This window comes from Tympanuchus pallidicinctus, unplaced genomic scaffold (assembly GCF_026119805.1).
Source record: "Tympanuchus pallidicinctus isolate F22 unplaced genomic scaffold, pur_lepc_1.0 scaffold14, whole genome shotgun sequence".
Classification (NCBI taxonomy): domain Eukaryota; kingdom Metazoa; phylum Chordata; class Aves; order Galliformes; family Phasianidae; genus Tympanuchus; species Tympanuchus pallidicinctus.
Genome location: NW_026294659.1, coordinates 4,184,510 through 4,199,247, shown reverse-complemented (window position 1 = coordinate 4,199,247; position 14,738 = coordinate 4,184,510). Strand labels below are relative to the sequence as shown.

At 40.5% G+C, this 14,738-nt stretch overlaps 1 protein-coding gene across 1 annotated transcript in view; it reads right to left on the bottom strand.

Annotated features, from left to right (window-relative positions):
• POLA1 (DNA polymerase alpha 1, catalytic subunit) overlaps positions 1 to 14,738 on the bottom strand; it is a 191,913-nt gene that overhangs the window by 160,783 nt on the left and 16,392 nt on the right. Inside the window, exons 13-21 of the mRNA XM_052674325.1 lie at positions 12,854 to 12,928; positions 11,643 to 11,781; positions 9,197 to 9,354; positions 7,264 to 7,348; positions 6,259 to 6,320; positions 5,444 to 5,533; positions 2,813 to 2,929; positions 1,832 to 2,007; positions 54 to 183 (exon numbers count right to left, since the gene is read on the bottom strand). Coding sequence (XP_052530285.1) covers positions 54 to 183; positions 1,832 to 2,007; positions 2,813 to 2,929; positions 5,444 to 5,533; positions 6,259 to 6,320; positions 7,264 to 7,348; positions 9,197 to 9,354; positions 11,643 to 11,781; positions 12,854 to 12,928 — 1,032 coding nt within the window. The remainder of the gene's footprint in view (positions 1 to 53; positions 184 to 1,831; positions 2,008 to 2,812; positions 2,930 to 5,443; positions 5,534 to 6,258; positions 6,321 to 7,263; positions 7,349 to 9,196; positions 9,355 to 11,642; positions 11,782 to 12,853; positions 12,929 to 14,738) is intronic.

The window sequence follows — 14,738 nt, the reverse complement described above, 5'->3', positions numbered from 1 at the left end:
CACTAAATTTGAGAAAGAAAAGAGAGGGGGGGGGGGAAGTCTTAAAAATGTACCATAACATTTCCAGAGATGTTTGTAATCTGAAGGGCCAGTGGCAGAACATTCAGCTCACACATGATCTGGAGAATGAACTTGGCATCTGTCCAGGTGTTTTCCAGCATGAACAGTAAGTGAGGAGAATCACTGGAAAAAGAAGTGGAATGTCCCCTTAAAGTAAAATCAGGCTTGTATACTACATAGAACACACCTATGGACCCCGGCACTGTATTAAATAATTTAACTTTCCATGACAAGATTAATGACAATAATTAAAAATGGTTTGCATATTCTATTAGTGTATCTAAAAATGAAGTCTCACAGATCACTTTGCACTGCACACAGAATCACAGAATTAAAGAATCACAAAGGTTAGAAAAGACCTCCGAAACGAACTACCACCAATACCTCCCCACTAACCACATCCTTTGTACCACACCTACACAGCTCCTGAACAACTCCAGGGACAGCGACTCCTTCACCTCCCTGGACAGCCTGTGCCAGCACCTCACTGCTCTTTCAGAGAATAAGTTTCTCCCAGAATCTAATTTGAATCTCTCCAGTGCAACCCAAGGCCATTCCCTCTTATCCTATCACAGTCACCTAGGAGAGAAGGCAGACCCCAACCACAACCTTGATACAACCTCTTTTCAGGTAGCTGCAGGGAGCGATAAGGTCTCCCCTGAGCCTCCTCCAGACTGAACAACCACAGTTCCTTCAACTTCTCCCCATAAGACTTGTGCTCCACACCCCTCACCAGTTTCACTGCCCTTCTCTGGACACGCTCCAGGGCCTCCATGTCTTTCCCGTGCTTAGGGGTGCAGAACTGAGCACAGCACTTAACATGCAGCCCCACCAGAGCTGAGTACAGAGAGATGATCACTTCCCCGCTCCTGCTGGCATCAGTATTTCTGATAAAAGCCAGGATGCCATTGGCCTTGGTGGCCACCCAGGCACACTGCTGGCTTATGTTCAGTCAAACATCAATCAATACCTCCAGGACCATTTCCTCCATACCATCTTCCAGCCACTCTGCCCCAAGCCTGTAGTGTTGCCTGGGGTTGCTGTGGCCAAAGTGCAGGGCCCAGCACTTGGTCTTGTTGTACTTCATCCCACTGGCCTCAGCCCAGCTATCCAGCCTGTCCAGACCCCTCTGTAGGGCCTTCCTACCCTCAGGCAGATCAACAATTCCTCCTAGCTTAGTGTCACCTGCAAACTCCCCAAGGGAGCATTCAATCCCCTCATCCAGGTCATCAATTAAGAAACTGAACAGGACAGACTCCAACATCAACTCCTGGGGAACAGCATTCATGACTAATCGCCAGGTGGATTCAATTCCATTCACCATCATCCTCTGGGCCCGGCCATACAGCCAGTTCTTTACCCAGCAAAGAGTGTAAATGTCCAAGCCTTCACTTCCAGTTTCTCCAGGAGAATGTGCTGAGACTTTGTTCAAATCTAGGCAGATCACATTGACAGCCTTTCCCTCATCTGCCAAGTGAGTCATCCAATCACAAAGGAGATCAGGTTGGTCAAACAGGAGCTGCCTTTCACAAACCCATGATGGCCTGATCCCTCAGTTGTCCTGCATACGCCGTGTGACCTTACTCAAGAGGAACTGTTCCATGACCTTGGTGTCAGGCAAGGTTACATAATAAGCCACCACTCTCCAGCCGTTTGTCATTATGAACAATTAAAATTATTTTATTCTACAAACACCACTACATTAAGTCAATGTTTTCTAAATAGCACCTACTATCCACCGAAGGATTAAGAACAGAAGTCAGCAACACACCTGTACATATTTCGAATTTCCTCTGGTACAATGGTTACCCTCTCCGTTTTCAAAATCTGATGGACCAGTTCAGCCAAATGGTAACTCTTGCAGCGAATCAACTCTTTAGCTGAAATTTCTACATCGCAGATCATCCGACCACACGCAGCATTCCTTTCACCAAATCCTCCTCGACCCTTCACCAAGTAGGAAGGAAAAAAGCAAACACCACAACAACAAACAAAATGAAGCAATCACATTTTAACAAAAAACATATACCTAAAATATATGCTTACAGGACTCGGTCAAGTCATCTACCAATCTACCAGTGGAAATGCTTACACCCTACATGAATTCATTACCTGTTAAATATTAAACCACTGTGAAAGTGGTATTGATTTTTTTTTCTTAAATAATATGAACAGTCCCAATGAGAATGTCTTTACGGATTTTTTTTTTGTCCAAGGACAGTTTTTAGTAGCAACAGCAGGACCAGAAGTCAAAGAACAAGCTATACAGAAATGCTCAGCTCAGCCTCTAGGAAGGACAGGAACAAGCCACTAAATTCTCAGGCTCTGTACTTTAATATTCTGAGCCTCACACATTGTCCTCTGAACAAATACATGCTAAGAATTACACAATTATTAACCTAGCAGTTCCTCTGTGGGATGATTCACCAATCAATCCAAATTACATTTTCTCATTTTACAGTTAACAGCAGACAAAGACAGTTACAGTAAAGACTATTGCAATTAATCTGTCATTACCATCATCGACTTGAAGTCTGTAAACTAAATTAGCCTAACTTGAAAATTAGTTTAGCTTATTATTGCAATAAAAGTCATATAAACACTCATCACTTCTGATCTGGGACACGTGAAACCTAGCATGACCAACAGTCAAAATACATCAGTGTCACATCTACAATTCCTCATCAAAACTAATTCATTTTTAATCATATGCAACATAAAGGGTCTTAAAAGATTTGAGCAATCGTCCTACCCCAAGCTTTGGCATATTGGACCTCCTCAGACGACCTATCTTGGACCAGTGAGGGACTTTGCACACATTAATTCTTTGAAGCAGCACTTCCAGATCAAATCCATAAATATTATGACCCTTGCAGCAGAAAAAATAACAAAAAAAGGTTACCACAAATGCAAATTGAAAGACTTACTTTCACACAGTTGGTATTCCTTTGCCCTTTGTGATTTTTTCATCTAATTGATGGCATTATCTCCCTCGCGGAAAGCACTTTCTAAGAGAATGTTCATCAACAGTACTCATTAGTCTTAACACTGCCAATGCTGTTCGGGAGAACACCAAAAACAGCTCTACGACTGGCTCATAACACACAATTCAGCCTTATGCTTTGTTAACAAAGATGAAGATTTAAAACATTCCAGAAAAAAATCATATTCTTTATACAGCATATAAAGTTAGCTACGAGCAATTCCTTTTCTCTTTCATCCTTATTATACACTTATTACTCTTCTTATCATTATCATAATGTTGTTTTATTTCCTTTGATACTTCAGTTAGGCAGATTTGTCATCCAATGTTTTCATCTGAGACTCCTGCAAACATTTTTAACGTTTAAGCAGTGCTAAGGACATCTACAGCACCGGCCCGTAAGTGTTGCTTAGACATAATGCTACTCTGCTGAACAGGAGTCTGTGTGGAGTGGACAAGTCAGCCACCAGAAAGAGCAGGTTCACCATTTCAGAGACATCTGCACAGTACGATGCGCGTAGTATCACAGAATCACAGGGTTGGAAAGCACCTCAAGGATCATGAAGCTCCAACCCCCCTGCCACATGCAGAGCCACCAACCTCCCCTTTTAATACTAGACCAGGCTGCCCAGGGCCCCATACAATCTGGCCTTGAACACCTCCGGGGACAGGGCATCCACAGCCTCTCTGGGCAGCCTGTTCCAGCACCTCACCACTCCCTCTGTAAAGAACTTCCCCCTGACATCCAACCTAAATCTCCCCTCCCTCAACTTAAAACCATTTCCCCTTGTCCTGCAATTATCAACCCTTTCAAAGAGTTGATTCCTCTCCTGTTTGTAGGCTTCCTTTAGGTACTGCAAGGTTGCAATGAGGTCACCCTGCAGCCTTCTTTTCTCCAGGCTGAACAAGCCCAGCTCCCTCAGCCTGTCCCTGCTGGCCACCCCTCTTCTGATGGAGCCCAGGATACCATTTGACTTCCGAGCCGCAAGAGCATACTGCTGGCTCATGTTAAGCTTTTCATCCATCAAGAGCCCCAGGTCCTTCTCTGCAGAACTGCTCCTTCCAGTCTGTATGGATGCTTGGGATTCCTCCAGCCCAAGTGCAAAACTCTGCACTTTGCCGTGTTGAACCTCATCAGGTTCACCCAGACCCACCTTTCTAGCCTCTCGAGGTCCCTCTGAATGGCATCCCTTCCTTCAACTGTGTCGACCACACCACTCAGCTTGGTGCTATCAGCAAACTTGCTGAGGGTGCACTCGATTCCCTCATTGATGTCATTGATAAAGATGTTAAAGAGCACCGGTCCCAAGACAGACCCCTGGGGGATGCCACTCGTTACCAGCCTCTACCTGGACATAGAGCCATTGACCACCACCTTCTGTCTGCGGCCTTTCAACCAGTTTCTTGTCCATCAAGTGGTCCACCCATATCCCTCCTTAAAATCAACAGACACTCTACAGCTTAGTTGAGTGACCCTCTACCTATGCTGCCATATCTTGTCTTTCAACAGCACTAATTAAAGCGGATGCAACTCAAACTACACCAACACTGTTCTGTTCTTAGGCTTAGAGCTCTCACATCTTCACAACTGGCAACCCAAATCTAAAAACAGTGCTTGCAGCCTTTCCACTAATGCCTACCACTAACACCTAGAAGCCAGGCTTGCAGAGGGAACACAGGATACCAGCTGCAGTGTGCTGATCACATCCGGAATCTGACCGCTCACTTCCTATGCTCAACATTTGTCCTAATTATTTGTATGTGCTTACAGGAGAGTATGAAATCTCATATAACCAGCCTCACATTACTTCAAAACGTCCCCAAAATTTCACTGAAAATGTATGCTATTTAAACTTTATAAAAATAGAAAACGAGTAATTATAATAAAACCTCAGTTGCTAATATAGCAGAAAACAAAACAATGCACATTACAAAGTTTCTCTTAGATCCCAAGGATTTGTATAGGTCACCATTTTGACTCACAGTATAACACAATATAAATGGTGATACAAATTATAAGAGCATCTAAACTGAAACAGACTCAGTATACAGACTTTGTATACTGAGTCTGAGTCCCATTTTTCTAGAAAATCATGAGGGTTTTATTTTGTATGGTCTTTCTGAGTTAAGAAAAAAAAAAAAACTTATTTCAAATATTTCTGAAATACTACCTATTTCAGATATTATGGAAAATAATAGGATGCACAAAATGCTTTCAGGGTCGAATTCTGTATTATCTTTGTACCAAAGTATATTTGCAGTCTTATAAGCAAATTCAATTCATAAGGCATTTTAAGACAAACATAAAAGGAAACTAAAAAGGGATAAAGCAGAATAGAAAAAACCTGACCAACTGACAATAGACTTTAATTTAACTCTCAAAGTCTCAGAACTACTCACCACAACAACATCTGGGTCAATTTTGTGAATCTTCGCGAGGAAAAATCCTAGCAGCGTTCTCTCTGTTGCAGCAATTTCTATTTTAGCATTCTAAAAGGAGCAAGAGAGCACCTGATTTCAGTGACCCAATAAGTTTAAAATGGAAACATCTCCTTTCCCCTACTAGTTACAAGACAATAATAAAGCACCACAGAGCTCTCCCTTCCCTTCTGTAATTCAAGGCTTTTTGTTCTCACTCATGTAGACATAGAAAGCTTTTCTCAGTGGCTTTTTTTTCCATTTTGCTTTTGTATGCAGGTGACTACTGATATTTTAAGAGCCTCCTAAGAATCAAGCACACCAGGAAAATGCTTCATGTGCGTCCTTCACTCATAGACTTAAGATCACACAAAAAGAGAGGAAAAACAAAAATAGGTTACTTCATTATTCTGCCAACCCTCACAACGCCCTTTAGAAAAGGTAAAGGCAGACTTTACTATCTAAGGAAAGAACAAAAAATTCCCTAGTTTATTATGAGTACATACTTGTGTATAATGAAAATTAATCACAATTTTAAGCCTCCATGCAAAACATTTTGAATTCTCTTGTCTAAACAGCCCATCTACCTTATAAGCACTGCTAACAGTAGCATTGAACCATATGAAGCAAATATCTCTGTTTACAGCAATGCAAAATAAATACTAAGAATTAGGTTTGTGGAGTGGAAAACTAATGAAATAATCATGCCATTCCTTTGCACGTTTCTCTTAACACAGCTCATCCAAATCAACACAGCGTTCATATTTTAAGAGGCACTACCAACCAAATTAAATTACCTTCTTTTTAATCTCTTCTTTGAAGTCGTAAGGAAAAATGCAATCATTCGGTTTGGAAACAGCTGCAAAATAAATTATATTTGCTCGTATGTACACGTTCGTAACTGTACCCTCCGTAAGCATCCATCCACAACAAAAGGAGCTAAGAAAAACTAACTCATAATCCCAGGAAGTCAGCCTTATGCAAGTACGTGCCTCTGATGCCAAATGCTTAAAAACACAAAATTATTTCACTAAAAGCCATGTCTACCAGATGAGAATTGCTACCTTTTACACAGATCCTACACAAAATGTCTTATTTAACTCCTCATCTGCCACTGATCTTGCTAGCAAAATGAACTGATGACATATGAACCCAGAATCATCTCATCTAGAATTTTTTTCAAGAACTAACCAAACATTCCAGTTTTTTCTATAGACAATTTAATCACTTCTAAATTTGGGGTAGAGCTTACAGGTATGTGTATCTTTAAGGTAACTGAACAATGACAAAAGTATTAAATAATTCTAGTCAGTTCTATTTTAGGTTACCAATGGAGAATACAGTTATGGCTCACAACTGCCTAAGAAATTTCTCTCACAAGCATTCAAAACTCTTTATTACTCTCAGCCAGGGTCCAACTCTCAAAATTTAGCTGAGCCCACTGTATGAGATTTTCAGTAACCTTTTTTTAGTTTTTATTTTTCAAGTTCTATTGAGAAGAACTGAACTGAAAAATAACTAAGAGATAGTAAAATGCTCTAAACTCATAGGTGAAAAACAATGTGAGAAAACAGACGAATTAACACTAACAGCAAATATAGAAAGCAGCACAGAGCAAAGTTGCATCACGTAACTTCAAGCGTCACCATTTTCAATAAAGTTTTCAATAGAACAGCAGTATCCAGTAAATAAGGAGAAAAGCCTGCCTGACAGTCAAGTTAGTCATCTGACAGAATGAAGTTTAAAGAAAGAAGCAACAACAGGAAAAAAAGACGCCTTCATGACCTGTTCCAAGCACATACCACAGAAGTGTGTCTGAAAAGGAGGCTGAGGTGGAGCTTTATCCAAAGGAAATTTCTGATGAATCAGAGCTGCCATAGCAACAATCTAGACCAAGGATGTACAAAATACACACAAATATAAAAACAATTACTATCAATATCCGTATCTTCCAACCCCATCAAATATGTTTTCTTCTGTTTCATTACCTATTTTCTCTCACTTCAATAAACAAGAAAAATATATATTTTAAGATGAACTTCAAATATAAGATGTTAAAAAAAGAGTTAAGAACTGGTCTTAAGTAAAATAAAAATGTAATTTACTCATAAATGATCATCTTAGAATTTTGAGACATGAAATTTTGGAAAACCCTCTTGTTTTTTTTCCAAGTTTTGTCTGAATAGGCCCAATCATTTAAGGGATAACTTATGAAGTGCATAAGGGATGTGAGCACAGCAAGACATGCAGAAGCCTTCCCCCAGGATGAGTTTCCTCTCTTCCAACCAAGAAGTTTCAATGTTTAGAAGTTTTTGCTCTGCTAATTCTTCTTGCTTGCTTTGCTGACAGAAATCTTTGCTCCCCACATTGGTCAAGAAAGCCCAACAGAAGATAAATCAGACAAGTTTGAGAAACATTTTGGCAATCTTGCTAGTACCAGGCATATGTCTCATTAGGTTGGCTTTAATTTGATCAAGAGGACTAATTCTTTAAAAATTTGTCAGTCTTGGCTTTATTTTTTCACTCTATAAGCCAGAGTCAACTATCCTACAAAGGGAATATTAAAATCTCCTCCTAAGTTAGGGAGACTTCTGTTAGAAAACAGATCAGCGTGTCTAATTGCACTTTGTGGTCTGCAGTCCACAACTGAAGATGGCCACCCATACCTCTCTGACTTCCTGAGTAAAAGAAAAAGTCTCACAGAGGAATCATAGAATCACTAAGGTGGAAAAAAACTCTAAGATCATCTAGTACAGCCATTAACCCATCACCACTATGACCACTAACCATGTCCCTCAGTGCTATAGCTATACATTTCTTGAGTGCCTTGAAGAACAGTCATTCCACCACCTCCCTGGGCAGCTTGTTCCAATGCCTCACCACTCTCCCAGAGAATAAATTTTTCCTAATATCCAACTTGAACCCCCAGACCATTTCCTCTCATCATATCGCTGTCACCTGGGAGAAGAGACTGATCCTTACCTCACTGTAACGCCCTTGCAGGCAGTTGTAGAGAGTGATAAGGTCTCTCTTGAGCCTCCTCTACTCCAGACTGAACAATCCCAGCTCCCTCAGCTAATTCCCATCAGACTTGTGCTCCAGACCCTTCACCAGCTTCATTGCCCTTCTCTGGACATACTCCAAGGCCACAACCTCTTGTACTGAGGGGCTCAAAACTGAACACAGTACTCAAGGTGTGGCCTCACCAGAGCTGAACACACAGAAACAATCACTCCCAGCTCTGTAACGTTGCACTGAGCTTGTGGTCAAAGTGCACAACTCAGTACTTGGTCTTACTGAAGCCCATACAACTGGCCTCACTCTATTGATGCAGCCTACAGTAGAAGCTGTAAGATGTAATAGATCAGATCAGGCCTCATTCCACTTTGGGGAAAAACAAAACAAACAAGTCATTTTACCTAGGACATGTAACACTGACATTCAAAAATAAATAAATACATATATCTAGGATCTGCTTATTATATGGATGGATGCTTATATATATATATCTAGGATCTGCTTTTGGTTATCACCAAAAGGCCCCAATGAACCCACTGAGTCTGACTTACACTGATATTAGTAAATGTTTCTCTGAAATGTTGGCTGCGCAGAAAAGTTATTCAGCAGTATTCAGGCATTTTATAAATTGAAGTTTTTCCAAGCCCATAGGAGGTTTTTAATACAGAACACAGAACAAAACAACACAAAACCAAAAATCGAGAGCAGATTACTTACCTCATTCTGGTGAGTCTTTGGGTTCTGAATGGTCTTCATGCTGAGGGACATTACCACAAGAGGAGGAGGAGGAGGAAGATCTTTAACCACATTCACCAAGCCAGGCTTCATGGCCACTGCCTCTATCTTACACCAGCTGACTGACTGACTTGAGGGCTCTAAAGGAACAACACAAACCACCTTCACTCTTTTCGGAATCATAGGTAAGAACTGTCTAACAGTAACATCAAAAAGGGCATGCTCCTGTAAAGTTTTGCTCTTGTAGGCTACATTCAGGTTAATCCTGACAACACTTTGGTAACTCAATACTCTCATTTACCACAAGCCTAAACACACCAGGGGCTTTTTTGCATACACACACACACACACAAGAAAAAAAAGAAGAGAAAAGGAGGATTTTTATTTAGGCCAGGAAGATTTCTTGCATCTCCTGTTAACAGCCTAGAAGTCCCAGCTCTACTGGATTCCCAACTCACAGACCATGTTAGATGTCTGAAACTGAGGCAGATGAAATAATATGTGGAGTAATTGCCCCGACAGATAGAGGATACTGAAAAAAAAAAATAAGCCATCAATTATCATTTGAATATTTTTAAAGTATAATTATTCATTTGCTCAAAAAAAAAAAAAAAAAAAAAAAAGGCTCATTCCCAGAAGATGCTGATATGCAGACAAGATAACTCACCACAGCCAGTTACAATGAAGCTGAGGCTGCATTTTTAAGGGATTAGCATTTTAAGGACAGGTGCCGGTAGACTTGGCTACTTGACACCTCTTTGGAACCAACACACTATGTTCTCTCACCTTTCCTGCTCCAAATGCAAATAGGTAACTGACCAAAACATCTTCAGCTGTAAAAAACACCTGATCATCTCTCAAAACGAGACAGGCAATCAGCTACTTAACAACTTCTTAATTTAATTTCCAACTTCTTACACCTACAGCTTCAACTAGCATGCTACAGAACAGTGGTTCCCAAGGTGGGATGCATGCACCCCAGGGGGCACAATAAGACAATCAACTGGGGGTTCAGGAAGAATTTTTGTTTTTTTTTTTTTTTACCATTCATAAAAACATTTTTAGAAATTGCTTATTTAACACACTCCATTATTTTTTTTTTTGTTTGTTTTTATTTTGGTGTATATTTTATAGCTAGTCAAGTATACTTCCTATCCTGAGACTCTCCATAGAAAATATGGAAGGGAAGGTACAAGTAAGGAAGAACTGTCTGATAAACTAGATTAAAAAAACACTTGGCTTTGGAACTGAAAATCCTGTGCAACAACTACTAAGATTTACATAAATACAACTAACTAAAGACTGAGTTTTCAATACAGTAGGCATGTCACCATTTTGAAATGAACAATTCTGATACCAAGTTACAGACCCTCTCTGGAACCTGAAGGCTGTAACAAAGATATAGGAATGGGTAAAGAACTTCCAACTTCCTTAATATACCATTTAACTCTGAGGTGAGATCAGAATCTGATTCCAGCAGGGTAGAGACTCATCAACATTAGGTAAAAAGGAACAGTTACTGTCTGAACTGTTAGTTATCATTACCATGACGTTTGCTACGTGGAACAACTTTGGCCTCTTTTCAGATGGAGAAAGAAAACACCAAAGGAATACGAAGTCAATTCTTGAGCAAAGAACACAGGTGAAAAGCTATTCTTAGGCCTTTAAGTTCAGTGCCAGGAAGTACACTGACGCTTGCCAAGGCCTGGTGGAAAACTCATCAGAGCTAGCTTGTCTTTTGGTAGTCAAGAATTTGTTGTGCCCATTCCAGCTCAAAATCCTTACTGGTATCAGCTTCATCAGTTTCTGAGCCAGGAGCTATAAGAAAACTGTTCTATCAGAATTCAAAATTGTCAATACTCTATTTGAAATGCCTCAGAAAGATTCCAAGAAAACTCATAGATTTTGTCAAATATGATTAGAACCCCTATGTTTTTGAGAATACACAGCACACACTGAATGAGAAACTCTAACCAAGGCAAAGTTAGGCTCCACATCACAAATTATCAAGTTCCACACCAGAAATTTTCAAGTGCAACAGAAAAATACTAATAATCATTTTTTGAAGCACAAACTACTGATTATATGCCTTTTTTGTGTATTTATTTCTTTTCTGGAAACATAAGTAATTTTAACTAGCTCAGTATACACTGCTTTAGGGTATGTATCAAAGTGCTGGGAAATGCACCGTTCCTTCTCACTGCTACTCAAAGTTATAATCTGATTCGCCATGCGCAACCTTACATGGGCAGAACTTTCAAACAGAAAGTTACTATTTGTACTAGATAATGAAAACTGCATAGATAAATTAAAAAGTAATTTGTAAAATGAGAATTTATCACTAGAGATTATATTTTTCCTCCCCCCTAGGATCCCCAATTATCTAAGTTTTTCAACAAACAAGCATTCCACACGCAAAGAGCCATACGTGGATTTTTGATTTCCAGCCAGCACGGTCCTTTGATCTTTCTACTCATCAAGAGAAGTTCCAAGCTAGAAGTGTTAGTTCCAAATGCATGTGAAAATGTTTCTCCTTTCAGGTCTTGAGGAAGCCGAGGGTATTCAGCCTAACAAGTACCAAAAAGCAGTGAGTCATTTCACACCGCGGAAGTTTTCATGTTGACACACTGTATTCAGAGAGAACCTTGACGGAACTGCGGAGTACCTGAAATCACTGTAATTTCTCCTCATGCACAGCCTTTACTTGTGACACTTTACAGTAGTTCAAGAAATTACTCTACTGACTGTACTTAAATAGCCACATAACTACTTAGAATCAGGACACTAATATAATACGCTTGAAGCAAAAGTTCCTCATCCTCACTGGATGCAGGAGAAATATTATCATCAGCACAGACTATAGCAGAGCTCCAAGTCTGTACAAAAGCTGCTCGACTGTTGCACAAATCAATGGACAGCTCCAGTCTTCATATGATAGACAACATTAAAGCTGGATATTTTTGCACAGCTAAAGAAAGATTTGCAATAGCTTGCAAACCTCTATGAGACGCTGCTTTAGCAACTGAAACTTGTATTCTGGACATGGATTCAAAGAAAAGCATTTAAAGTTATTGGTTAATTTAAACCATCTTTCAGCACTTTAGGCCCTGACACAGCACAGCTAAATGCTGTTTGGCTGATTAGTTGATTTGGTGGCAAAACAACGCAATATAAAAATAATTCTGAAAATACACACACGATAGACAAATTATAACTGGGAGGGATGTGGAAAGAATGTAGCAGTTGCTAGAAATATTTCTCCTCCTTGTGACTTCTTTACACGATACAGCAAACTCTAACAAATCATCACGTCATAATTTTCCTAGTAAATAACTATTATGGCAGGAACTAACAAGCATACAAATGGTAACAAAAAACAAACAAACAAACCAGCTGCAAGCTTAGGTATTAATTAATCTCTGCATTTGGAAAATAGCAAGTTAACTCCTATACCCTTAAACAACAAACAAACAAAGCCAACAAGAAGATAATGAGCAACTACCTACACAACACAACAAAGGAACAGACACTAGATACAAAGAGTCAAATGCTATGATTTTTATTCTTATAGAAACATAAACAATTCCCAAGTAGGTACAAAAGGAAGTTCTGGTCTTTCATCAGATTGATTATACTCACCGAATATTTAACTTCCAAGTATTCAGACTTGGCTGGAACATCCGGGATCTCAAAGGCATAGTATTTTTCCACTTTCTGAATAAAACAAAGACATTACCATTTCTTCAGTATCTTCAAATTGAAGATGAATTCTGTCCCAAAAGGTGATGAAATAAAAGCCAACCAAAGCATAAAACCTCAAATACCATGGGCTTGATCACATATTACCACTCTTGTAACTCATTATAACCACCTAAATATAATAAAACTGTTTTAATTTCTGTATTTAATCTATCCAGGTTTTCATACGGTGAACAGTTCTGTACTGAATAAATTTACAAGCATACTGACCGTTACAAACAAAAGCCAAACAACGTAACAGCTAAGGAAACTCCAAAATATTTTGTACGTTCACAGACTGCAAAAACATTCTTGACAATTGGTGGTCGCAGACAATCGCAAAAATCCTGAAATGGCTGAGGTGGAACAGCATCTCAAAAGGTAACTCAGCCCAATTCCCTGCCCAGAGATGGGTCAGCTAGCACTGACTTCGCACGATTGTGTTCAGTTGGGTTTAGATCGTCTCCAAGGATGGAGACTTGTCAGCCTCTCTGAGCAATGTGCGTCACTTCTTGACATCCATTGCAGTAACAAAAGGCGTTTTCTTATGCTCTGAAGAAAGGAAGTCTCATATTATACCTGCTACTCTCGTCCTCTCAATGGATGCCAATTAGAAGTGTATCGCTGTCTATTTCCCCAGCTTCCATAGATATTTATACACAGTGCCCCCCCTACTCCTTGCCCCTTCCCCAAGCCACCTCTTCTCCAGGCTGAGTAGCGCCAGCTCTCAGTTTCTCATGACAAATGTCCCTGCCCTCATGATTATCTCTCTGGTCCACACTCTACAGACATGCTGAGGCTATGCTCTGCACCATCACCTATATACTAACCCAGCTACTGCACAATATGGTACCTATCCCTACACTACACCACCGATGACTGGCTTCCAGATGCACTTCGTGCAGCGGATCACAACCTTTTCAGCACAGCATTTCAGCCACCATTCTCTACTTGACCACCAAGCCAGTCTCATCTCCTTACACATGGCTGCCAGCTTAGTTAACTTCCCCTTTTGTAAACCCACACTGAGCACTGACAAGCACCTTTCTGTGTGCTTTGTGTGCCTGGCAACAGCTTTCACAGTTGTTTCCCTCAGCACCTTCTCCCAGGGTCTGAGGTGAGACTGACCATTCCCCAGAACGTCCTTCACAGAACGGTTGAGATTGGAGGTGACCTCTGAGGCCATCTTTTTGCTCATCTTGAGGACATCAATAACATTTCTGTTCTTCCAGTCCTCAGGAACCTCCCCTGATCGTCATTATCTTTCACAGATGACCAAAGAGTTGCCTCACAGTGGAACAAGCCAGCTCTTTCCTCTTTCATGGGTGCCACCAATCATGTGCCGTGGACTTCTATCTGTGCAGTTTAACATTCCTAACCTGACCCTCCTCTGCTGCAGAGTCTTCCTTTCTACGACTCTCGTTCTGGCCTCCTGGTACCAGGGACTGCTGAACAAAGACCAAGGTGAAAAAGGGACTGAGTATCCTGACCCCTTTCACCAGCAGGCCCCCTTTTCCATAGTTCTCCAATACCTTTAGAAGTCGTTTTTGCTGCCCTTTGCCTCTCTTGCCATCTTGCCATATTCATCTTTGGGTGAGCTCTGGCCTTCCTACTTCTATCTATATATGCTTCAATGGCCACCCACACCTGGGTCACTTGACCCATGCTTTCTTCTTCTGTTTGAATCTATTCAGAAGTTCCTGGTTCATCCATGCAGCGCTCCTACCAGCTTTGCTGGATTTTCTGATGGTCAGGATGAATCCTTCTTGAGCACAGAAAAGGTGAT